The 27,703-nt window shown below is 38.8% G+C and overlaps 1 protein-coding gene across 2 annotated transcripts in view; it reads left to right on the plus strand.

The window, feature by feature from the left end:
* Positions 1-27,703, plus strand: part of ZCCHC24 (zinc finger CCHC-type containing 24) — a 108,553-nt gene that overhangs the window by 15,823 nt on the left and 65,027 nt on the right. For both annotated transcript variants that reach the window (XM_082285757.1, XM_082285756.1), the window contains exon 2: positions 981-1,181. In XM_082285757.1, the coding sequence (XP_082141883.1) occupies positions 981-1,181 (201 nt within the window). The remainder of the gene's footprint in view (positions 1-980; positions 1,182-27,703) is intronic.

The following is a 27,703-nucleotide window of genomic DNA, read 5'->3' on the forward strand; positions in this document are numbered from 1 at the left end:
TTCCCCTAAGCCAGCAGTAATTCTCTGATGCCAGAATTACATGAGCATAGCATGTAATGACCTAAGGTGGAAACACTATGTGAGATGTGTCCCATCATGTGAGGATGGAAAGGACAGTCAATAGTTGGTCCTATTTCTACAGTGATTCACTATGATGTTAATTTTTTAAAGAGTTTTTATTTACTTTTTGAACTCCACTATGCAGTTTCTTTTGAACTTTAAGAGGTTAAAGTGAATTAATCCTTGTTATCTCCATTACGGAGAATACCTAATTTAGGTGTTGATGGGTTTCCTGCTGTTCTAAAACTACTGAATAGCAAATTAGGAGTTACTGATTTTGATTTGCAGATTGGGAGAGGGAAGATCCTGTTGAGGTGAAGTACAAAACCTGGGTATTTACTGTTTATCAGGAAATGTTTAAATCACAGCAGGTTCCCCCTTAGACAATCCAAAGCAGATGTAGATCTCAATGCTTCTTGTTATTATTTGAACATGGGACTCTGTGTTGACTGTCTGATTAACCATATTGGAAATAAAAAGTTACTTTACATTTTTCTTGGTGTTCTTTTCCTTTCCCTGACTTCAATATTCTTTGCGTAAGTAGTTTTGGACACAAAAGGGTTCTGGTTTGTGAGTTGTTCTTTGGGCTTTTTGCCTGCATAATCCAACTGTGCTATGAATGCATTATGGTCAAACACAAGAAAGCCATCATTGCTTAATGAAAAGGTTGGACTAAGAGAACCATGGCAAGCTCAATAGTTTCCTCAGCAGTGGGGTGACCAGCTCCATTGCACTGCCTTTGTGAAACCTCTTTATTAATAGCTTGTATATTGCTCCCCTTGAATATGCAGCTGTGTTCCTAAGAAAAAAAAATCACTTTTTTTTCCTGCTATTTTTATCCATCCCCTATTCTGATCTCCTTCAGAACAATCCTTAATACAGTACTATGTTGCATGTGACTTATTTGTTTTCTTTTGCAGGCTCTGAGCAGCAGTCTCTACAAGAGTGCATCACCTTATGGCTCGCTTAATAACATCGTGGACGGGTTAAGCTCCCTCACTGAGCATTTCTCTGACCTATCCCTTTCTTCAGAAGCCAGAAAACCCAGCAAGAGGCCACCTCCTAACTACCTGTGCCACCTCTGCTTTAACAAGGGACACTACATCAAAGACTGCCCCCAGGTAAGGAATATATATTCTGAAAAAATCTTCATCAAGATTTTCTTTATTCCTCGATTTAGCAACACAGAATTTGACTGAAGTACTTTAGATTGAGTAACACTGAAGAAGTATCTTGACAAAGTGCCAAGCTAGCCATGTGTTCTTTTAATCTATTCTTTATCACAAAGCTGATGGACAAAGTAGACTATTTCATTTGCCTCGTAAGTATTACAGAAGACATTAATCTAGGCACACGAGTGAGTAGATTCTGGTAACTTCAAAAATGGTTACTCTGTAATTTTCTATCAGGAAGCACTCTATGTAGTCAGTTTGGCAAGGGCAGTTAATATAAAAAGTTACATATGCTAAAGGAGAAGAAATTGTTACATTCGAAGAGAATTTTGAATCAGTGTTGCAGTAACACAGGCTCCAGGTGCAAAATCTTTTTGTCTTATAGAAGATGTTTGCTTTACTTCACAAAATGTGATGGTCTTTGACTCCTAGAACTTTTCTGTAGTGGCAAAGCTGGCAATATTTATTTCCTTTGAAAAGAGGTATAAAGCAGTGTGCACTAAAACCACTTGCCAGTCTGCAATTTATTTTTTTTTCCCTGAGGCTCCCAAGCCACAGTGTACCAGGTTTCTTAATTTTCCCAAGCTTCAGCTGGATGCAGTTGTGTTGCTGGCTTAAACTTTCGCAATTTCAGCAACATCCTATGTAGAGTCCCAAGGAAATTAAAATGCTGCCAATACTCTAAAAACACAGATGTGGACATTACCAGCATCCACATCATTATGACTTTAACCTCCTCTCCTCTTATTGTGTGACTTTCAGCAGAATTAATCTGCATAAAACTAACTACAGTTAATTTGCTGTTGAGGATGTCAGACATTCATAAACCAAAACACAGGCAGAAAAACATCTGCCAGCAGAGCAAGGTCAGCATGAAATCAAGTCTAACATCAGATGAGCTTTGAGTGTATTCCTCTTGCTGTTATGCGTAGACTAACCTTATTACTTTTGCTGTATATCTTTCATTAATTCTAATGAAAGCTCTGGAATTAAAGTTCATTTGCAGTCTTGGGTGTGGCACTTGAAAATATTTTTACTTGTTCTTATTTTAATCTAGATTAAGAATTTTCTTTAGAAAAAAACTATGAAATTTTCTTTACTAGGAGATCAAAAGTACTCTGGGGTATAGACTTCTGTGTTGTATCTACTTAATTTAGCATGTTACAGAAGAATGTAAAGATAAGACCTTGTAATAGCATACATTAATTAACAAGAGGAGTGAAACTCCAATTACTAAATATGTGGCAGAGTGAGAAACTGCTGGACTGGGGTGGGTGGCTATGCTTTGCCGTGCTGTGTGAGAACCCAAATGCATGCAACAGGTCACTTGACAATCAGTATGTGCAAGCTGCAGCTCACACAGATGGTCCCAAGTGAATGTGTCAGTGTTGGAGCAGTAATGCATTGTTTATTTCACAGGTATTTTTATGGTTTGAGGCACTAGGGATTAAACATGTGAGTGAAAATTGAAGACACACGCACAGAAATCCAGGAGATATGAATAATTAAGGGCTGTGTAGGAACACTAATTCTCTTAAATTGCGCATCATGTATAATTTTTTTTCAGATTTCATTTGTAAAGTCTTCAATTTCTCTGTGAAGCAGGAAATGGAAAGACTTCCTATTGGCATACTCTGTGACTGTCCTGTGAGCTCGGGAGCAATGAGTAAAGGAACACAGGACAGGGGAACATCTGCTCTCTCACCGCATGCAGTCTATGGTTGCAGGCAGCCGTTTCATATAGCCCCTTTTGAAAACTGATCAAGTTTTACTTGGGAAGCATTGTAGTGTTTTGCCCTTGCTACTGCTGGTGTGGGAAGCTGCTCCAGAACCTCGATCCTCTCCTAACTAGAAATCTTCCAGTTTCTAGGACAAGTGTAACTCATGGCCACTTTATAGTCATTTGTTTTCCTGCCAACATTGTGCTCCACTGAAATAGCTCTTATCCCTCCCTGGTGTTTATCTCAGGATGTATTAATAGACTGCAATCATATCCTCTCTCAGCATTCATTCTGTAGGACTAAGCAAGCCAGGTTTTCTCAGTCTCTTCACAAAAAGTATAGAGCCCCTCTATTCCCCTGTCCTTCTAATGGCTGTTCTCTTGTGCTTTTCATCTCCTTGCACATGCATGACTACATGTACATGTGGCACCCCAGAACAGAGCTTGTCAGTGCCTTCTGCTGTGTGTGCACGTTTCTGTTTATGTTAGTTGAGGGACAAGTAATATGAAATTGATTCTGTTTAACTGGAGATTTCTTCTAACACAGGAAAGTACTTTCTGGTCTAATCAGCAACTGTCTTGAAAAAAAACAGAGTTAAGCATTCACAGAAACATACACACTTTCCTTATGTTATCTGATTTTGAGGACAGTTCTAAAGAGGATGACCCTGTGTACACAAGTTATGTTCAAAACCTTGAAAACATTGTACACAAGAAGGGAGCACCAATGGCAGGATCAAGCTTTTGTCATAAAGTCCCCATTTGTTACCACTGCTTTTGACAATAACTGATTTCTTAATTTGAACATTATATGAGCTGCCTAAAATCTTAGGGTTTGATACTTAGTTTTGCTAGTGCTGTCAAAAATAAAAGTCGTTTAGCAAATCCTACCAAAAAAAAGGTCTGTAGCTATGTGTTTTTAAAGTACTTAAACCTGAATAGAGAAAAGAGATAAACTCATCTGATGCGTATCAGTAAATCATACAGTATTTTTCTTTTGTTTTTATGAAACTGCCTAATAAGAAACACATTTTGAAATGGGGTGTTTTATGAAGTTTTGTCTTCATAGCAAAGAAATTGTGCAACAACTTTAGAACTTAATATCCTCCCTTAATTCTGCCTGTTATGACCACTGAAAAGATATGTTCTTTTTCTGTTGTTGTAAAAGTTGATGAAAATGCATGTACCAGTTCAGATTTATATCTTAAGTAATGCTCATATTCCAGGAGGTTAAATAATTATAAACAAAAATTGCCAGCTTTAGTATTTAAGTACTGCAGGTATCTGCAATTTTTCTAGTATCATGTCCACAATTTTCTGTTTGAAAATTTAAATGGGATTTAGCAGACTTCTATTATTTTAGCATGTAGTTTGTGTCATATATAGTGATAGAAAGTGGTTTTTTCTGTTTAAGAAACTACCAGAAAAAAGAGCAATGTTATGACTGTGATTCATCATTTCCAATTTGCCTACATTTCCAAAAAGCTGTTTGTTGCAATAATTATGTCTATAAAAACCCCAGCATTTATCGTTAGTATCATCTTTATAGCATGCCTACATTTTTTCCAAAACTAATTTGTGAGTTTCAGTGGCTTAGAAAATAACATCTTACTCATATCTCTCTGATACTCTTGCACATACAGAATTCTCATTGACTTGAATGAACTGAAAAATTTGTAGAGAATAAAGGTTAAAAGCAGTGCTCTTAATATAGCAGTGCTCTTAAATTATCACTGACAGTGCAATAAAAATAAACAAGTTCTTTCTCTTTAAATAGCAAGGAAGGTAAGGAATGAGTGTACTTTTCCTATCAGGTTTACTAGTGGTTGATTGCACGATATATAAATATATATGTATATAGACCTGTCAAAACTTTGTATACTTATTTGTGTACTCAAAGGTACTGTACACATGCATGGTAACCAAAGGGGTTTTTTTCCCTTAATAGGACAAAACCCAAGGAGTTCTGGGCCAGTAGTATTAAAGACATGATTCTTTATGACTTTTTTTATATATGTAGAAATTTTTATATATGTAGAAATTATTAGAAGACCTTTTAAAAAAAGTTACATTGTCTCTTTTCATCCATTATCACTATATCTTTATTTTTAAATCCTATAAAATACAAAGTGAGTTCCTTTGTACCAAGTGTGGCCTATACAAAATGGATCTTGCTCCTTTAAATTGTGAGAATGTTATTGATGTGACTGCTCTTCCATGGTGTCATCAACCTAAACTCAGACCTCCCTGTCATATAAGTTTAACGTGCGGAAAGTACAGAATAATGGGGTATGGTGTTACATACACTCTATATGGACATTTGTAAATAAAACACCTAGTTCACATTCTAAGATATTGCTGAGTGATTGAATCTTTGCCATTTTTCAAAAATCTACTGAGGAAAGTAAATACACAATCCTAGACCTCACTTATTGCTTATGTCATTCCTGTTGTTAATTTGGGCAGTAAAGGCAACAGAAGTCCAAGCTCGGAGATCCAGCAAAGCATCTCTGCATTCAGAACTTTCAAACTGCTCTACCTGGTGTTTCTGCCAAGCACCAGTTCCATCTACTGGTGTCTCTGTCCTAACTGTATTCAAATACAGTGCCAGTGCCAAGCTCATTGAAAAAACTTTCTGACAGTTCCTGTGAACTTCTGCACAGGCAAGGAACCCTTACCTCATGGTGACTTAGTGGGGAAATAAAATGGGCAAATATCACTGTTCTGCTGTCAAATTCCTATGCACTGCCACTATTTCTCCTTGTTTCTGGGAGACAGAGAAACGTTGCACAGTGTGTTTCCCAATTTTACATGGTACTTACAGAGGAGAATGCATGTGCATGCTCACAGAAGTACAGACATACTGCTGCATACATACATGTAATGGGAAACCATTAGTCTCTTTTTGCACTGCATGTTTAAATCTATGGCTGAAATGCATGGCATGGTCCATATTAATGTGGCCAACAGTGGGAGTCTTTCCACTGCCAACAGCGATCTTTGAAGCAGATCCTGTAAAACTGAAGTACTTTGAGAACACATATTCAAGTCAATGGGAGCAGTAGGTAATTGCTGTGGCTGCTTGAGTTCACATAGATTTGCTTTTGTGGTTTCATGCAGGATGTGGAAGAAATCAGTGTCAAGCTGAGTTTAGTCCTTTTTTCTTAGTCCATAGCTTGGTCTGCCAGATCATGCTGCCCTGAAGCTGCCCCTCCCTGTGGTCAGATATAGTGGATCTTTGGCAGTAGAGCTGGCTCAGCAGGCAGCCATTTGGCTGCAAGACTGGAGCAACTCTCATGCCTGAAACATTTATCTGATTTGTCTTGTGCTTCATGGTTGTGCAAGGATCTCAAAGGTACATAACATTTAAGGAATTCACAGCTGTGATTTCTCCAGGTACCAAAGGCTGACTAAGATGGCAATGAGGAAAATCTAGCATCCCTACAAAGATGGAAAACATTTAACTTTCTGGGTTTTAGCTCAGAAATCTTAATTTTTTAAAAAACAAAACAAACACAAACCTCTTGGAATTTTTCTTTCTTTTAAAGTAAAAGAGATATTTCAAAGAGCTCTGGAATTAAAGGAGATTGCAGACTTTAGAAAATCTTAACATTCACTCTGAAAATAATAGGTTTTGACAGTTGCTACATTTTACAGTAGGTTTTTGGATATTGTGTGATGGCCTCCGAATAAATGTGTCTTTTCTGTATTGAACTGAGTGAAATATGGTTATTGTTACTCAGTTACAGGATGAGAGGTCAATCTCCCCATTCTTGGAGGAATCTGTATGGGCTCAATTTTTCAGGTTCCATGATAGTTTTTGATCAGAGTGTACTTGCTGGCATTTAATCTGGTGCTGTACAGGCCTCTCCTATTTATGCTCCAATTCTATTGTCCTAGAGAGTTAGTAAAGCCCTGACAGTGGAATCCCTAATATGAATAAATCAGTATTGGAATCACCAAAATTAGTATCCTTCTTGCAGAGGTAAAGGTGAAAATATAGGACATGTAATAAAAGAAGACAGCAGTTAAACTTACACCTGGTGCAGTAGCACTGATGTTAGTAAGATCAGTGCTGAGAGAGAATCTGTTAGCCTGTATTACAAGGAGCAAAAGTGTTAAATCTCTGCTGTACAACTACGTGTGGCACTCCAGAAAAAAAAATCTGTATGTCCAGCCCCTTCATACTCTAGCTTTGAAATACATTTAGATAAATTACTCCATTTTGTATAGTGCACATTTCTTCACCTACATAGAGTTCTATAAAAAATTGTAGCTTTTAGGTGTTCATTCTGCAAATACTTATGCACATACTAAAATTCCTCATTACAAGATACTGGAAGAATGTGAGGCTCTCAAAAGTCCTCTTTATACACAACATACTACTTTAATTTATGCCTGTTTTTTCATTCAGAACCTGCATTAAACTATTGTAGATGATTTGGACTTGGCTAAGATTTTTTAATTTCTTTTTTCCTCACATGGATCCACTTTGACAACTCCATGATATTAAATATACTACAAAATTTATTGCAGGTCTGTTATTTTTTGTTCTCATATGGTTGAACTTAGCTCTGCCAAGTTTTCTCAGCATTTCTGAGATTAGCTGAATATACTTTCTCAGAGAATTTCTACTTCTATTGTGAAGACTTGCAGAAATCTTGTAACCAAAGTATAGTGGGCTATAATTTGGTCACATCCATCTTACCTCTAGAAATGTAAGCTGTTTAAGAGTCTGAAAGATCAAAAAATACCTATTGTGCATTGTCTTGGAAATTCCCAATAAACTATACGTGTCATGGGTTCTGTTTATCAGAGACAAATAATTCAGACAGCTGTCCGTGAATAGAGGGGATTTGAAGAGCCCTGTTTTGAGAGCATGTTCCCAAAGTTCTTGTTTTAAAGCTGTGTCTATAGTATGTGGCATTTATTTCCAGTTGTTTGATAAACTGAGGGCTTGAGAAGAAGATACTGAACCCTAACATACCAAAGTACGAGCAGCTAGATAGTGAAAAAGAAAACAGAAAATACCTAGTAAACTGTGTCTGTGCCCCTTTCCTGTCTAGCATACTACTTGACATTACATTCCCAAAAGTCTGGAAGTCCAGCCAAAACCAAACTCCTCCTTCAGGCCCATGACTAAGCCATTATTACTGCAGTTCAGTCTTTGTATACTAATACAAGTTCAAACCTTTTTTTTTTTATCCCTGTGGGAAATGCAATGCAAACAGAGGTGATAAAGGCAAATACTCTAAGAGAGCAATGCTTGCTTGGTCTTTGCAGTGGTCCTGGAGTGGAGTCCCGGGTCCTGTGTGATAGTTTCCAGTGGGCTGTGTGACAGGTGCTGGACCATCCACCACAGAATGGGATTTCATTTCAATGAGGTTTTCCAACTACTTTTTATTCACCTTTGAATCTCATTTGCATATTCACTATCTAGATAATTTCATGGCAACTGGCAGTAAGGTGGATATTAGGAAAAGATTACTGTTTAAATGCAAAACCATAAGGATACCTGGCATTTAAACTGAATAAGGTTTTAGCACTGATAAAGCCTCATCTGGCTCCAGGTTGGGCACAGAAATTCAGGGTAAAGTAGAGAGGAGAAAAATCAGTTTGGGGTCTCTGACACATGACTTGTGTTGAAAGACTGAAGAACCAGTGTTGTTTGTTCCCACAAAGAGTCACATTAAAATTTTGCAAGTATGTAGAAAGCCTTGCATGAAGGGCACAGTTTGTTTTCCATAGCCACAGCTAATGAGTGGCTGGGCTTCAGCTAGGCTGCTCTAACTGTGGGGCCTTGAAGTGGAGTGCCTGGGAAGGCTCTTGATCATTGGAGGGCTTTCAGAACAGTGTAGATAAACAGACATCAAGATTTGCACTGGTGATCCTGTCCAGGGACAAGTGAGGAGAACATCCCAAAGCACCTCCCAGCCTTGTGTTTCTGCTATTGCATATCTGCATGCTAATATTACAATTCACTATCTTAAACATCCATAATTTATAGTTAAAAGCCCTGCACAATAAACCAGATCCAAATCCTGTGCAAGTCACTGAGAGACTTCCATAAACTCCTTTGGAGTAAACTGAACACTGCTATTGGATTTGTCTAAATCTGAACTCTGTTTGCTAACAATTTGGTATTTGCTTAGTTTGCAGTAAAACTCCTGATAAACCATAATTAGGTGTTTAGCTTGGAAATTAGTACTGAGAGCATTCCTCCTGAGGGGGAAAGTAGGGTCTGGTTTCCAGCCCTCCACAAGCTGATTTATAGATAAGGTAAAGAGAGAACTACCAGGTAAAACCACACTAGTTTATCAATTCCTCATTCACACTGATAAGGAGTGAATAATGGAAAATTAAGTGAATCATGTTTTCTCACTTCATAAAAGTATTTTGGCTTAGTGTGAAATGTAGATTGTGGAATTTCCATTCATGCTTGGAAGCTTTCAAGATCTGACTGGACAAAGTCATGGTAAACCTGACATGAACTCAATGTTGGTCCTGCTTTGAGCAGGAGGTTGGACTTGGTGACTTCCCAATGTCCCCATCAAATTTAATCATAATGTGATTTATGAAAATTAACTAAATTTTCATGCTCTGCAATAAGAGATCACTGCTCATCAAAATGTCTCCCAGCTCTAATATCTACCATAGCCCTTCCTCACTGTGCTTTTAAATAAAATACTCTTGCAAAATACAATACTGCTAAAACGTAAAAGTAAAAGCAAACAGGCATTTATTACAACATCAAATACAGAAAGAGGCCCCCCTAAACATACTACCTGTCAAAATGTCCATGCACAAACACTTTCTGTAAAAAGGTAGCTTCATTTAATCTATATATAAAAAACAAATCAAATAACTTTTTTTTTGACAGGAATTTTCTCCAGGAAAATATGTTTCAACAAGCTGTTCAGCTGAAAAAGCAAAAGTTGAAGCAAACACCTGAAGTGGAAGCTTTTTACTTTGCAATGGTTTGAATTTGTTTTGCAAGAATTTCTTTGGAAATGTTTCAAAAGCTTAATTTACCCAAAATGAACATTTATATCTTGGTGTTTCTGGTTTGAAATTCCAAAAATTTTCACATCTGCCAAATATACAAATATTTCAACTCTCTTTCCCAGTTTTAACCTTGTTTCCCTGTTTCTCAAAAATGACAATGCATTTTCTGATAAACCACGTGCCCAGTTACAGAAGGCCTTCAAAGTCTGAGTAGAGGCTGGGATGGTGTCATGGAAATGGGAAACTCTGGTGGTTGAGGAGAAAGTGACTGTCAGGGGCATGAGCTGCTGTGTCTCTCCCTCCCTTTTCTTTTTAAGTTACTGTCCAGAGGAGGAAGCTGGCGAACAGCAGAAGCAGTGAACAAGAGCAAATGGCTAAAGACAGATCAGCAGCTTCTGCTGGCAACAGCCAACAGTGGCAGCTCAGCCCCTCCTTGCTTGCCTGGTTGTCCTGGGATAGTCAGTAGATTGTGAGGGCACAAATCTAACCCAGGAGGCCCCTCTCATTTTCCTGCTGTCAGCATGTACCAGTCAGTCCTGCCTGTCCCTCCCATTGTATCACTTCCCTCAAGAAATTAAGATACTAAATGGAAGTTAATCCCTGTTCCATTTCCCTGGTATAGCACAAATACTGGTGGTATTTTACTGTGTCTGGCTTATATCAATGAATGTAGAAGGAGCCTTATATATTTGGATATGTCTCCTTTCATAGCTATGGAAAGGTCTACTATGAGATGTGAGCAGAGTTTCTCAGGTACCTATTGTCATCTGTGCCTGGTAGGATTGTAGATACCCTTCAGACATCCTTCAGAGAGAGAGAGAAGCAGGAGAGAAGGCAGCACTGTGTGGATCAGGAACACATGTCTGTGCTATACTGATACAGGGAATGTCAGCCTCGTAGGCGTGAGGCTTGGGGTAAACTCAGTGTAAACTTCATTCCTTAACATTTTATATTTTATACTATAAATTATCAGTCATGTTACTGATAGAAGATTGTTATTTAAGGAGGCATTTCCCAGGTTTGTAGAGGCTTGATTTTTTAAGACCAAAAAATTGAGAAAAAAGGTTTTAAGACAATTTTCTTCCAAATGTCCTTCATTTGGCAGGAAAGCTAAAATGTTTGTATAGTAATTAGAGAAAACAAAGAATAAGCCTTTTATTTCAGAGCCTGGTCAGTGCCAAGTTATTAGCTAAAGCAATAAAGCCCATATACAGGCACTTAAGTTGAAACATTTGGGGATTTTAGCAGCAACAGCAGACATTTTGGAAATGACATAATCTTGGTAACTAGTTTATCCTCAGATTTGTGACTGATTTTCCACAAGAAACTTGCTACTCTTTGTTTCTAACTCATTCCCTGACTGCAGAAATGTGCATAGGAGTACAGCAGCACCTTCTGAGATCTTCTGTGTTATTGAAATAATAATAATTCTGTAAATAATTCCTGTAAATAATTCTTTTTTTCATTCTGCAGAGAAATAGCACATTTCAACTAGCCTTCAACACAGTCTCAAGCTAAAATCTTGGACATGAGTTCAGAGTGACCCTGAACATTTCCCAGGTTCAAGGATTTCACATACAAAATACTGGTTTCAAGTCCATTTCTAATTTTAAACACATTGCAGGTGTGCAGCTATAGTTAAAACTCTGCAACAGCCCAGGCAAATCAATACTTGCACCTGAGCCAGGCTGCCCACACTGCCTGGCAGCCAAGAACAGCCAGCCCAAGTGCACACCCCAGCCCTCCCTAACGCTCCCTAACACATAGGAAACTAACCATATTGTGCTTTTGCAGCATGCTAGTTCCTTGTGCATTAGTGACTCAAAATTTCTATCAATTTTCAGCTAATTTAAGTATATTACACAGTTGTATCCTGTGTGATGTCACGTGGTCCTCAAATGTGTAGGTGAAGCCCTCAAGAGGGAATAGAGACCTGTCTCAATGCTATATGAATTTCTGTTGAGGTGGCTTGCAGGGGAGTGTCAAAGCCTGACTTTCATGTTTTTCTCCAGCTTTTTTTCTTTCAGGTATTCTCCAGTATCTGTAATCACTCTACCCTCTCAGCTTTTTACCATTTTGCAGTTTTGCTAGATTCCTTATCCTAGACTTATCAGATCTTCTAAAACATGACCAAAAGCTTCTTGTCAATCTCCCTTTCTCTGTGTGACCCAGACACAAATGATACTTTGAGTCTTCTCATTTTCTTGGAGCCTGTAGAAGACAGGGCTGTCTGACTAGATAGTGTGGCACTCGAGGTCTGGGAGTCAGATGTCCTGCACTGGGAGAGAGAAGAAGGATGAAGCAGGTTGTAAAGGTGGATATTGTATGCCAGCAACTATCAGTCTTAGCAAATAAGTTGAGCTCTCTCAGTCATCCAGTCTATCAGTTATCATAGCACTGTGTACAACTCTGACACAGAGTTACAGCTTGTATTACTATTTCTGCAGTGGAAGCTATGCTCATTAATAACAGTGTGACTTTCCAGCCACTCCTAACACTCCTGTTAAGCTTTTAAAGAAGTTGTCTCTCTTGCTGCTGTTGTTTGCAGAAGTCTCCTAAGCAGCAAGTCTTGACTGTAATTTTATGGTTGGTTTGTGATGAATTATTTCCTCTCATACTGTGAAGGGAAGGAGACACTACAAACCTGCAAAGTAGTGGTATTAACATGAAACTACTGGAAAGGTTTGGTTGGGGTCTTTTAACATACTGACATGTACAAGTAAATAATACAATGTTCTTTCTAGCTGCTTGAGGTGCGATATATCCAGTATTAGTGGGTACAGCTAATATGGCTGCAGTGTTTGTGCTGAGCTCACAGCATGACTCACATGTTGTATTTGTTTGCAAATTTGGAGAAGGGGGCATTTTTTTTTTAGCATTAACGTAATTTTAACTCTCATCTGCTTTCGTCTGAGCTCCCATTCCTGATTCAGCACGCATGAGTCTGCTAATGAAATCCAGATGTCAGACGAAAAAACAATAAGCTCTCCCACCCTTCTGGTGGATCGGGTTTCTCAGAGAATGGAAAAAAAAAGAATCAGGAAAGATTCCTAGAATGTCTGAAACTTTAGATTTCAGTGTGTTTTCAGAGAGCAGAGGGCAGCAGGGGGATGGTTTGAAGGTAAAATTGATAGCAAGTCAAGATTCTTGGTGGAAAAGTGAGAAGAAATTGAGTGATTATGTTATCAGTTACTCTGAGCCCTAAACAGATCTAGTATATCCCAAAGTCAGTGCTACTACTGAAGAATTACTGAATAATGAAATAACTCATTAATAATGAATAATTAAAAGTGGTGTCTTCTGTACTTCCAATAACAGTAGGACGCATCAGGGTTTGTTTTGACTCTGAGAGGCATCTTTCCATAGGCACATGTGAGGCATTGCAAGCTTTCCTCATTTCAACTATATTTGACTTCAGCCAAGTCACAAAGTGCTGCTTTGCTGCAAGAAGTTTCCTTTGTGACTGGAAGCTGAGTGGTCGACAGAAGTGGCCTCCTCTGAGTGGCTGCACCTCTCCCAGATCTGTCTGACCATGGTGCTTGCAGACCTGGGCAAGTTCTGCTCCTGCTGCGGGCCACTGGCCAGGCTACTTCTGATGCAAAAGTCCTGTAACCCTACTTGTTGAGATGCAATCTGTAGATTTAGCTGCCACAGCTTCACATCTTTCACTATTGCACTCTTTTCCGTGGAACGCTGTGATTAGACCTGTTGTGATGGAGGTAAATCTTGCAGCTGTCAAACAGCACAGTTACTCATGGATGCTGCTCAGTAACAGTTCAGCATCTGCAAAGGCTCCAGACCTCTCTGCTGTCAGACTGAACAGAGTTATTGAAATTTGTGCCTCCTACAAAGGGAACTGCTCTGTAACTACAGGCACTTCAAAGTACACATTCACTACTATGTATTTGGCCCAGGTTATCAAGCTGTTCATTATTCATGAGCTGCTCTTATCTGAACTGTGGTTCACAGTGGTCATAACTTGTGATGATGGATGGTTAAGAGCTGGGTGCAGTGTGCAGACTTTGCATTAGAGCCTGTGTTGTTTTAACCAGTTCCTCTGGTAGCTGTACACAGAGATTCAACAGGATGACTATGCACAGAAACCACAGTGGGGACCAGTGGCAGAGCTGTAATCAGTCACTGCTCTTGAGGGGGGCAGGCTAAATGATCCTTTCCATGAAGATGCAAATCACCTTGGAGCTTGCCATTCTTTTACATAAGGAAGAGCAGTATCTTATGAAAGCATCTCTCTCTATAAACATTTCTTATCATGTCTTTTCTTTCTGCCTCATAGTCTTCTCTGTTACAAGCCCCTGATATATTTGATGTCTGATAAGGGCCAAAGCAGAAGCTAGTAGAGATAAGAGCCAGGGAAGTGAGAGAAGTGAGAAGACAGCTGTCACCTGAAGACTACCAGCTGTTGAAAAATAATCAGAGGGCACTGTGCAGCATCACCCTAAGGTTACTTAAATAAGGACTTCAGCTGCCATCTCTGTCTGTGTAAAAAACCTATTTGTTTCAGTAGGAACTGAAGACAGATATAAGCAACTTTGGATGGTCAGCCTTCAGAAACTGGCTGTTGTCTCACTCCAGCAGAATTATTGGAGTGCATACAGAGGATCTGACCCTGCTGACCCCATGTTCTGCATCATGTCATACCTTCTCTTTATCTCACCTCCATTCTTGACATTCCTTCCCAATCAATTCCTCTCCTTATCCAGCTGCTGAAGTTAAATCCCTCATCTATCTGCCAGAGTATCTAAGATCAATATTTTGACCCATTCTGTCTCCTTTCTGAGGTGCCTTCCATTGGTGTGAGAGAATTAAGGCTGAAGAATGGATATTTAGCACACCAAAACGGGTGTAATGGGCAGTAGAAAGCACAGCTCTCATATTCCTTGTATACAGTTCCCAGAAACACAAGCCTCATCTAGCTTTTTCAAACTCAACCTTTTTTCCATTATTTTCTTTTAATCTCCAGTGGCTGTCATGTCATTCATCACTGCCATTTTATTAATCACTCTAGAAAAGATGTTGTTTATCTGCTTAGCACATCTTGCAAGTTAAAACACAGTGATTTCTTCTCTGGGTATTTTAGCATACCTTGGGTGGTTATGTTACAGCAAGAAACATAGCCAAAGTGCAGTGAGCAGAATTAGTTAAATGTATAGTTTCAGATCTATGAAAAAGCAATTTGAAATTCTTAAAAAAGCCCAGAGTAGGTTTTAGTAGGACTCCATGTCAGACTTAGCCAGCAGTTAAGTAACCAGCAGTAAATATTCACTGCCTCCTTGTAAAGTTGATTTATTCCCTACTGATTCTTTAAAAAAAAAAAAAATTCCTGATTCCTTCTTACTTAAGGTAGAGATAAATAACTGAATTTGGACACTGTAAGAAGTACCATACTGTACATGTCCAGAAGACAGATCATCTGTCAGCTGATTTTTCTTTTAAGCCCTCCCTGACTCCCTGATTTTCTGTTGGAGAAAATAATGTGGACTGATCAGATAAACATCCCACAGAATACAGAACTGGAACAACTGGTGTTCCACCACAAAAGCTGAACCTTTGTTGCTAATGTAGTGTCACTTCATACAGATGTAACTAAACAGAAGTATGGGACCAGGAAATATGTTTGCTCAAATTTTCATAAAAAGTGAAGACAGCTGAAAACTCTCCACTAAAGATCTGTAGGTATTTAAAAAAGAAATTGTCATGCACTCAGTCCTCTTCAAAATCTAGTCTAAGGTACTTTTGCTTTCATATATAAATCAAGAAGAAAGGATGCTCAGCACATCCATATTAAACTTCTAAAGTTGAAAACCCCCTGGTGTTTGCAAACCTCCCCACACTTTTCATACTAAATACCATTTTTATCCTCCCTGTTACTCTTCAAAATACAGGTACCTTTACAGGAGACCTTCCACATGAGTTTGGAATATTAAATCACAAAAACAACAAACCTGCTGAGGCTGGCAGGGATCTGGGGAGATCAGCTAATCCAACTCCCTGTCCAATACTACTCAGGTGTTGAGTATCTCCAAGGATAAAGGCACCACAACCCCTTTGGGCATCCTGCGTCCATGTTTAGTCACCCTCACCCTAAAACAGCTCCCCTTATATTTAAAGGGAATTTCTGGTATTTCAGTCTGTGCCCATTGCCTTTTGGGTCAGATCTCCTCTACCACTGGGTACCGCTGAGAAGTGTCTAACTCTGTCTTTAATCTCTCCCATGCTGCATATCAGCTACACAAGACAGAATCTGGGGGACCCTTTTGAATTAAGTATTAGCCATGCTGAACAGATTTTCAGTGTGAAGGAAGATGCAGTAGCCACCTTTTTGCCATCTGAGATCCAAAGTCCAACAAGGTGGATGCTAAAATAAGTGATTCCTAGGATATTAGAAGTAACTTGGACCTAAACTCTGGCTGTGCTTAAAACAGTTGTACTTTCCATGACACAGTGCACTGTCATGTAGAGAATTAGGGTTGCATGCATTGCAGCATGCAATTTCCACTTCTGGAAGCAGTTTCTTCAGAACTACCATCCTACCAGTCCCAAAAAATAGAAAGTAAGAGGTATAGTCATTACAGATAATCATGACTATGAAAAGCAGGTTTTTTTCCCCTCAGATACACTCTGGGGAAAAAAAAACCAGTCAAGTCAATGAATTGAGAGAACTTTGCCCACCTAAGTAGCTGACATGGAAACTTCTCTTGAGGCAGGCAGTGCATTTCAGATGCTGGGGGTGCTGAAGCTCTGAATGCATTGGATTAACACATGCAGAAACAATTATATAGAATACACATTTTGACCACCTCAAATACCATTTTCTCTGTTCCAATTTAATGAGAGAGAACAGAAAGAAAGAGAAACTAAAGCAGAACTCCATTTTAAGTCAGAATATCTGCACTGGCTTTAGTATTTTCATCAGCTTCTTGACAGAGAATATTCCTTGCACTGCAGATTTTGTTTACAGTTAGGGAGTTTGCTATTAGTTCTCCATTTTAAACATAACTACAGGATTTTCAAGCTCTCCACTCTTCTCCATCTTTGCTGGGTTTTACCTCACCACCTCTCCTCAACTTGCAGCAGTGTTTTGTGTGTTAGGCTTTAAAGGTCAGGGCAGGCAAGCTCAGCATGGTCAGCTCTCAAAGACAAAGGAGCATGATTCTGTTCAAGTCTGTTAGGAAGCATCTGTTTGTAATAATGGATTATCTGGTCCATAGTATCAAACAGGAAAAGCCAGAAGATACTGTTAGCTGAGAATTTCAGTTGGTGTGGCACTCTGACTTTATATAGCTGTCATGTTCGTGTGATGGAAAGAACTCAGAATCACAAGGATTATGCCAATCTTGAGTTGTCAGAGGGGGCAAGGCAACTTCCTTGAACAATTACTGTACCTTGTACTTTCCCATGCTTTTCCACATAAACATTTCTCCTTTTGTCCAGTGCCACTCCCTAGAAACCTGTCTGCTTCTTTCTGATCCAAGGCTGGCAATGCAAGTTTTGAATACCTGCATCTCAGCTGACACCAAGACCCTTGGCTCAGAGGTTAGGCAGTGCTGCAGAGCTGGCCTGCGGCAGATGCACGCTCTGTTCCCAGCATTTTACTACCCACTTAGATCCTTGGAAGTAGTAAACTTTCTGCTTGTTTCTGCACAGCTGACCTAATTGCTCAGAGAACTAAATTAGACTAGGCTTTTCTTTTTCTTTTTAATGAGTAGCCTTGATTAAAAACAACCAAACAAAAAAAAACAGTGCTGTAGCGCAGAAGATCATCAGTGAAGAAGAAAAAGGTTAATTTTTTTTCATAGTGTCATACTGGAAACTCAAGGTTAGCTGATTCTGAATCACCTTCCTGAGAAAAAACCTCTACTTATAGTGACAAGCTGTAGCCCTTCAGTTTTATATTTGCCTATGCTAAAAGATGGTCCTGTGCCACTTCCGCAGTGATTGAGATCACTGTATCAGTTAGCTGATCTCTTCATTATTTACCACATCCCATGCACTCCTCAGATTTAATAGTCCTTACTACCTAGGTTCCTCTTTTTGGCTACATCTCCATGTAATAATATCAAAGTGAAACAAAAGACAGGTTTGCTTTAGCATCCATATATTAAAAACAACGAATTTTTATTTTCAGATTCAACTCACCCCTAAATTGCTTTTGAGACTGAAAAGTACTCGTTACAACCAATTCAACTATGGGGCTCAGTCAGGGAATGGTGAATTTGTGACACTAAATTACTAAGTCATCACTATGAGTAAGAGTCAATGCTGTTCTAGTATTTTTCCAAAATATAAAAGCCTTTCTAATTTTGAATGTTTGGCTTTGAACCCAATCTATATAATTTGTATCAGTGTAATTATAATTCTACTTATGGTCCCCTGCCCTATAGGAATATTGTATAATTACAAGCAGGTAATATCACATCTTAAATGTTTATCTATAAAGACTAATAGATAAAAACTCTAGAAGAAAAAAAGGTTTTAGAAGAACAGCACTTCAGAGTTATATTTGATGAAAAATCGCAAATCTTTTGTGCGTCAATGAAAATCACGAAACATAAAAAACCCCCAGCTGAAACAGCATAGCTGCTGTTTTATCAAACTAATAGAAGCTTAGAAATAAACTCAAATATTATTTTATGAACTTTTTTTTTTTTATTCAGATCATTTTGGAGAGAAGTTATTTAACTGGCTTTCATGATTGCCCAATGATGTTTGAATTTGTGATGCTAGTCATTTTGCTATTCTGGTACGGAAGTTTCTTTGAAATATTTTTCTCCCTCCCCATTTGCTTCTTACACTTTCAGTTACACTTTGTGGGCTTGCTCTAAGGCCAGTAGCTCATTTTTAAGGCTTAAAAATCAATCCTGAACCCCTTCTACATGCATAAATATACATCATCACTCAAACTAATGGTTCCTAAATGCCAGTGTAAGTTGTTGTCACTGTTCTAATTCCTGTCTCACTATTAAATCAACCCAGCATTGATTTCCCTTTCAACTTTGTATTTTTAGAGCTGAGGCTTAAGCTAGTCAAGACAGGAACTAAGGACTAGAAAAGAATAAGAACTAGTTATGCTGAACATCCCTGCTTTTGGCACATCATTTTAGTGAGAGAGTTGTATCATGGTGGTGACTCCTTCTAGTGCCATTTCTGAGAGTATTTATGTCTTCATAATTTTCTCATCTTTAACTAACACTGTTTCACTCTGGAGAGGGCTACCCAAGAAAGAGAAGTTAAATATATAGCAGATAGTAATTTGTTTTAGTAGTGGTCATGGAGTTTTAGTTAATTGTGTACTTCTGGAAAGAAAACCAGCACAGCTGGCAGATAACCATAATGGGTCTATGGAAAATATTCCTCAGTCAAAACTCTGCTAGTTCAGAGAATATGTGCTTAAAGCACTTGGGGATGGTTAACCAACAGAGAAGAAAAATTCTGGGAGACAATTGGTTTTTATTTTGCAACCAAAGTTAGATCTTAATTTGTTACTTCTTTGGAGGAAAGTTGTAAATCTCAGGCACTAGATGAAATGAAAAATGTAGTGGTATCCTGAGGAATGCATTGGTCAGCTAACAAAATCTAATCACCCCTTTTTTTTTTTTTTAACAAGTTACAGCCACTATCATCTTTTATCCAGAAGTGGAGCATGACTACTAGTAATTTATAGTATAGTCACTTGTCTTGGATTCACTCTGCTAGGCATTGTTCTTCTACATAGTCTCAAAGGTGCCTGGTCCCACAGGGATGGGAAAACTAGAAAGCGAGTTCTCTTGACTACTATTTATTAATTAATATTAGTAGTAGCAGAGACAACTACTTTATACAAAATAAATACAGAAAATAGAATTTTTAAACCTTCCTTAAGTATATCAGGTTTTCTGTGACAGCTCTGGTCTTATGGCAGCTTGCATACAACATCCACTAGTAATGCTTTGTACTGTATCAGTGTGGAGCTCTGCATAACAGCATCTTTAGGCCAAATAATGGACTACTTCTAAATACTTTTGGTCCAGAAGCTCCTCTTGATACTGCTTCATGTATAAAATCCTAGACAGTTCAATTCTTCTGAGTTATAAAAATATTGTAGGTCAAAAGATAATCGCATGCACTGTTCAGTGAGGACTGAACTGTCCTATCTGCTATTGTCTTCTGCAGTACCACGTACTCACCCACAGAAATACAACAGAAAGATTGTGTGCAGACCTCCCCAGTTTAGCTGCAGTGTGCACTCTGCTCAGGAATTTCAATCACAAAGAAGATCCTTTTTTACAAGAAGGCGGTAATGTGCCCTTAGAATCCCTTCATATCATGTAAAACAGAACTGTGTTTGTTCTTCCTAATGGACTTTGCATGGGACTTCTTTCTAGCACAGTCAGAAATATATTCTTTGGCTGTACCAGTTTGCCCTGAGGCACTGCAGTACCCCACAGATTCTCTCCAGGGAATTCATGCCTTTCAAAATCCTAGCCAGGTCCTCTTTGGTAAGTGTGTGTGTCCCTGGACCTTCAGTGCAGCATATTGCTATTGGCTACATGTCATAACTGTAAAGTATAGGTTGAAAACAGCATGGGGGTTTTGTCTCATTTCTTTATTATAAAGAGAAATTGGACTATGTGCCTGTAGTTCATTGAAATCAGTCAAATTGCTTATTTAATGGAGGAAGGAGATTGTTTAATGAGAAGTACATTCTTACTTCAATTACATTGTAGCAACTAAACTAGCAATTTCTAAAGTGAACAAAGGTATATGGCTTTTAGTAACTGACACTAAATTACTGGAAAAATTCCTGGAGAACTTGATTCCACAGAGGCTTGCTGAGTCAGCAAGCTCTCCCAACTTTCTTTCCTTTGTTTGGTAGTTACAGTACTCAAGTTTACAGTCAATGTATTCTCTAAATCATGTATTTTAAAAAGATATCTTTTTCTTCTGTAGGTCATCATTAGTTTTACTAGTTTCAGAATGTGGGAGTTGGATTTTTTTTTCTTTCAGTAAGTACAGATGTTGTGCATATTGACCTTAAAATCAGTTCTGCTTACTGTCTACCACAGGCACAACAATAGAACATACAAGCTTACATGGTCAGAGTCAGGCTGACTGCGAACTCACTAAGACAACAGACTGAATCCCAGCCAGTTTCCTGCACAACATGCTTTTCAGATATTTTTGTTTGCATTTAGACTTCTTACAGTATGTAACACATTGATTTGGAAGTGAGAGAATGGTCCTGCAGTTTAAGATCTGGACTGAGATTCAAAAACATGTAGGTTGAATGCTGACTAGTTGTATACACTTGTGTCAGTGCTGTTAGCAATACTATATGGCCATGTTTTATGGATAAGGAACTGTGGCAAAATCCTGTCTTACCTACTAGTCAGCTCTTGTGGCCAAAGTATTTTCCTGTAACTTTGTATAGCTCCCACTGCAGTAGACTCAGGATCTCCACTTAGTAGTAAATGATAAATAATTTTTAGACAAGGTTGAAAAACACTTAATCACTGCTGCTCTACACCAGTCTGGGGATCAGCACAAGTCAAGTCAGCACAGCTGACATACCACAGGTTTACAGAGTACTATTTACAAAAGACGTGAGAAACTAAAGAAGAATTCAAATATGGTTCAAAACCAAGAGGAACCTGGTTTAGCCTCCTGGACGTGCCAAGCAGGGCTGGAAAGCAAACGAGAACAGTCTTTCATGAGATTTTCCTACTTCTGGTCAGGCCAGAAATTTTGCAAGAGCAGCTTTTCTCATGATATTTTGGCACTTTTGCTTCTGGTCTTGCCTGAAGCCTGCAGGCAGAGCCATGTGAAAATCCTGATGGAAAAAGCAACTTCTCTCAGTGCGTTTGATCTTCAGCTACAGCCTGAAAGATTCACGTTCTCATACTTTATCTATGTCCAGCTGTTACTTTCAGGTTTAAATGTTTTTTAACTCATACCTCCTTCTTTTGCTGCTGTAAACTTGCAGCCTCACATACAGCTTAATCCTTCTTTACAAGAAGAATCTGAAAGCATAAAATGAAGTCTCATTCTTAAAAGAGATGACTCTGAATTAAGAAGAATGTGCTGTCCTTGAAGCCAACCTTCAAACTACCTTAACCGTACTGTCTGCTTTACTCCAGAACTTCCACACTTGATGTCAGAGGAGTGTGGCTCACTTGAGTGGAGACTTGATGTAGCCACTGTAGTCATTAAAAAAGAGCTGATAGAATGTACTCTACATACCCTGAGCCCAAAAGTAATCCTACGTTGTTTTCCGAACCTTGCTCTGTGTCATCATCTAGAGGACAGACTCACTGGGGCAGAGACTGCCTTTATCCATGAGTTTCTACCAGGTCTGTTGTGACAGACAGCTTCTCACAAATAGTCAATAATATTATTAAAACCAGACCTTTCTTCTTTGGAGCATTTATCCTCCATATAATGTAGTGAATCATGGAATACACAAGGATCTCTCTAGCCCTCTTACCAGGAAGCTTTGCTTCTACCCAAATGAACAGAGGGTCTCTGAAACCTCCCTTTGACAATGGAGATGATCTTGACTATAGATAGCGATCAGAAAAATAGTTGAACTCAGACTTCCCCCTCCCCCTAATTTTTCAGATGACACTATTCCAATGAACTTCTTAGCTAACCTGTTTATGGCTATTTGCAGCATTACTCTAAAATACAGGGTCATTTGTGCCAGCATGCCTGCCTGATTTCTCTCTCACCCTCTTTATCTGCAAACACTTTTTCAGTGCAACCACCTGCCAAAACCAAAAGCTGAAATTTGGGGGATTTGTAGTAAGACACCTTGTGGTTTTTTTCCAGAGTAGGGAATAGGAGGGAATAGGAGGTGAATGAACTGATCCTTTCAGTCTTTTTTTCAGTGTGGCTTAGAGTGTTGTCCTCACCTAATCAATCTCATCCCAGAACACACGTATGTGTATTAGGACCTATCGCATGTGTTCTGGAAGTGTGTTCTGGAGACAGGTAATAACCGTACTCTGGACCACTGAAATTTCATTTAGCCTGCAATTTATTTCTTGATTCAACTACAGCTGTTTCTCAGATGATAAAAACAGGCTCCTGTGCTAGTGCTATTGCTGCCTATTTTGATTAAAACAAGATGCACAACAAGATCCTGTTCTGATCCATATGATCCAGAATAAGGGAAGGATGAAACAAAGTCTTCTTTCTAGCAAAGTTATGGGGAGGGGGAGAGGAAAATGAGCAAGCAAGAAACAGATAACTGATTCCCATTTAGGTCTTTATAGAGCCTTTCCTAGAGTTTCCAAATTGCACTGGGTAAGAACACAACACTGCAGTTTTCTTAGCACCTCAATTTGTTGCATACATATTAGTAGAAGAAAGGTGCTTGCCATGGTTAAACCATTAGCCCGGGTGAAGTCAACAGTTGATCCTTGCTTGTTCCTGTGACAAGCACAAAATGATAGTGCATAGTTCTTGATCACTGTCAGCACACCAAAGGAGGAATTAAGGACTGGAATCAGATCTGGGCAGCAGTTGCGAGAAAAGTGATCACAGTGTTGGGCTTCAGATGGACTCACCAAAGCAGTCACTTTCACTGATGCTGTTGCTGATGTTCTCAAAGTCTGTTCTTCTCCCAAATTATTGTACCAAGCAAGAGCAAAAGAACTTCCACACATTCAGAGCCAGGTTCATAATGGACAGAACTGGAAAGGAGTAGGATGGAGAGAAATTCCATAGTTTGGTACTGCACTGTAACAAGAGTGTTAAGTCCGAACAGATGGTGGTGAACCCAGTCTGAAGAGTACGTAACATCATCTACCCTCAAAGCAGAGACAAATACTCTTCATAGTGCCCTCTTAGTTCAGTACTGATGAGTTTCCTTTGCACAGAAAGTATCCTTACAAGCCTTTTTGTACTGTTCTAGAAACCTTGCATTAATACCGGCAAAAGAAGATGTTGAAACTAAGATTTCAGATGACTTTTAGTTCCATTAGCAATAGTAAACTTGATCTCAAATATCTCTAGCTAGTACAGTTATTACTCTCTTTAGAGGTCACTGGAGTGGTCTTTAATCTAGATATATCCAATTCACTTTAGCAGGCCTAGAATGTTTTCAATAGGAATCCAAAGCTGGAAAAGTTTATATGAAACTCTGAGATTTCTGCCATTATCAAAGAGGACTAGAAAAGAGAAATAATGTAGCCAAGATCAAAGTGAAGAATATAGCCTTGAATGGGCTTAACCAAAAGTTTCTTGCATCCTTACTCTAGAAAGGAAAATGGCTTGGATTGTGTGGAATGGAGTTATACTAAATGCCCAGAGTCCCTTCATAGGATACAACAGAAAAAAGAAAATCTGAGAAAAAAACCACACAACTCCCACCACCCCAGAGTGTTGCTTCTCTATCCTACACATATTTGTAATTGGAGATCTTTGGTCATGGAGCACCTGTTGTCCTTTAGAATCAAACATGCAATATTGAAAAGAACAGCACACTTCACTAAATTATTTGCTTGTGGTCTTTGTGAAAGGGTTTCATAGTTCAGCTGCTTGGATTGTTTTCTGCCATAATCTGGCACAGCTTTATCTCACAGCAAAAGGTGCTAAATCATCAAGGGTGTTCAGGCACATCTGTGATGTCATACCATATGCAGGAACAGTGTATTTATTATGTGATGTGGTGTGCATCTGTCCTAGTAGGTAATTCCTATCATTGTCTTCATCAGCAACACGCCTTTTTGGTTTTTTCTTTATATGTGCAATGTTTTGTTTTACTTTGAGAACACAGACAGCTTTGGCAAGGACTCAGCTTTAAAAGTTAGCAGTTTCATGGACCTAACTGGACAACTGAGCAGATCAAAACCAGGAGATAACAGTGTATATTTATAGGGAGATATGTTTATGAAAACCTATGGGAAAGGCCAGCTTCCTTTTCAGAGAAGACAGAAGTTTTGCATGCTCATTAGAGCTTTGGAAAGTTTTCCTTTTACCATTTTTCTTTAGATTCTGAGTGAAAGTTAATTGCAAATAAATTCCTGCTACTCGTGTCAGCTTTAATGTTCCATTAAGCTTCACTTTAATACTTTGTTGCTCCAAAATCTTTGGGACAAATTATCTCCTGGCTTAACTCCACCAACTGTGGTGAAGCTACATTAGGATGTTTGGCCCTACAGTTTATCTATTTTTTTCTCCCCAGTGCTGCTTTTCCTTGACTCTGTACATGACCAGAATGTAAAGACAGCAAGCTTACATTAGAAACAAGTCAGTAGGGAAACCAAGAAATCTTTCTAAGCTAGCAAATGTCTTTTCATGGGGTGTAAATGACTGCACAGTTCATTTCCTTACTTTTCAATATCTTCTGGCAGGAGGACAGTGCTAACTGTCATGTAAACATCAAGTTTTACAAAAGAATTCTCAAAAGTAAGTAAAATACTAGTTCGCATTGCTTAGTTCACTTTTCCCATTGTTTATACACAAACCTGAAATTCTCATTACAGAATTACAAACAATTGCAACCCCCAAAAACATTCATTTCAGAGGACATAATCTGTTTCAACATATTTATGGTTCAGCTGGTGCAACAACCTCCTGGATTTACTGCTGGTCTACTGTGCAGCTGACCCCTGGAAATTCTGCCAGAGAACACCTCAGTCATCTAGATTAGCACAATCTTTCCATATAGCAGGGGTTTGCCCCTCTTGCTGTCCCATTTTACATGACTCGGCAATGAAGTTTCACACTGAAGACAATTCCACATTCTAATTGATGGTTTGCTTTTTTATTACTGTTTCTTTTCAGGGTTGAAAGAGATCTGCTTTTGTAGCCTTAAGGCACATGGCAGGAGGAGATGGAAACATTTCTTTCATAACATCTTTCTGACTGTAGAGCCCTTTGGTCCTAGAAGATTTACATTCAACTGAAACAAAAACTGAGATTAAACAACCATTTGTAATCACTGGTCACTAGTGCAATTTGGAGTATTTTATCAGGCAGGCTGATAACAAACTGGCATAACCTCACAGACACACATACAGAAATATCTGTCTACTGTATTATTTAAAAAAAACACAGTGGAGGAGAAGAAACATTTTCAAGGTTTTAGCTAAATCTGTTTGAAAGAGAGTGTTACCCTATTAGTACAGAAGAATCTAAAGATAATGGCAATCAAAGCACCAGGAGGGCAGTGCTTTTCCTCATGTAGTGCACTGTGCCAGCAAATTCTTTGCTGAAGATGACACTGTGGCAAAGTGATGGCTTAAATTTAGACACTTGCTAAATTGAGAGCTGTTAGAAAACTGCATAGGCACCTAAGAATCCATGAGTATACCTATCTGATATGCTGTAGGTAGCCTTAATGGTTCCTTTTACGTTGCCACAGACCTAAATCCCACCAAATCTGCACATCTGTGCCAAGATGGTTTGCTCCTCTGATGCTGAACCTACTTACTGACTTGGAAACTGAAGCACAGCTGTACATCTTGTCCAGCTAGGGACACGAGAAGGATTGTTGTGTCATCTTTGGCAATTCTTTGTCTATTCTGACTAGAAAATGAAGAAATCAGAAAATAGAAACACATGAAATTGCACATTGGTTGACTGTAGTAGATGTTTACACAGTTCTAGCTACGAGTGAAAGTCTGAGCAGAATGAAGAGGAAGGATGGTGTTGGAAGCTTGAAGAAAGCAACAATCACTGCCCAAAATGGAACAGCCTGTTGAGTTAGCCTTGCCATTTCCTCACCTGCTGCTGCAGCATTTCAGGCTGTATATTCTCAAGTGTTCTCTGCAGTCTGACTTCAAATAGCTGAAAGAGTGGTGTGTCTGCCATTTCCTAACCTGACAGCCATACCTTACTGTTAGGAATTTTCTTCTTAGACATTTAAACTGAAGTCTCACATCTAATACTAGGAAGAAGATGAGTGGCAACACCTAACACCATTTGCTTTATAACAGCCCGACAGTCTTCACTTAAAACTGCTCACAGTAATTCTTTACTCCCTTGGAACTTGTGTTTGATGTACCTACAGAAGTGTCACTCTCCTTCTGAAATCTATAGGATATGTACTTATTTACTAGCAAAACATCATCTCGATTGGGATTTTGCCACCAAATCTTACTGCAGTTTTATGAAGCTGAGTACTTGATACATTAAGGCTCCTTTAGAAAACCTGATCTGTTTGTTATTTTCCTTATGGATTATTTTCCCAAGTTTTATTTGTTACTTTATAAAAATAACTTTTTGCTTACATCCTAATCTATGCTTACACAAAAGTAAGTCACCTCAGCGAACTAGAATTCCCATGATCTGAAATCCTCATCTCCAACATTTTGGAAACTCAGTCAGCACTTTAAAGCCACTTCATCCAGTCAGGCACTCTGCTTTGATGACCTTGGGGAGGTAACGCTTGTTTTAAATGTCAGCTACCAAATTACCAAATCAGTCACCAATAATTTATATTTCTAGCTGCAAAAGTACCTTTTTCCCACAACACCTGATTGCCGAAGCACTTTTTAGCATTTCTAGATTCTTAGCTCGAAAGACAAAAACAAAACCTAATTTTTACTGACACTTGTGGAGTTTTCCCACCCTGTTGGGGAAGCCTAAATACAAGCAGATTGGAGCAGAACAGGAACAAAGAAGCCATGCTGGAGGAACTTGCTCTAAAAACACAGCTGAGCATGCTGAGTTCCCAACACACCGGAGACGCAAACAATAATGTAAAGTGAGGATGGAAGCTCTTGCTGTGAAACTTCTTGTT

The sequence above is a fragment of the Coloeus monedula genome (assembly GCF_965178545.1).
Source record: "Coloeus monedula genome assembly, chromosome: 8".
NCBI classification, from domain to species: domain Eukaryota; kingdom Metazoa; phylum Chordata; class Aves; order Passeriformes; family Corvidae; genus Coloeus; species Coloeus monedula.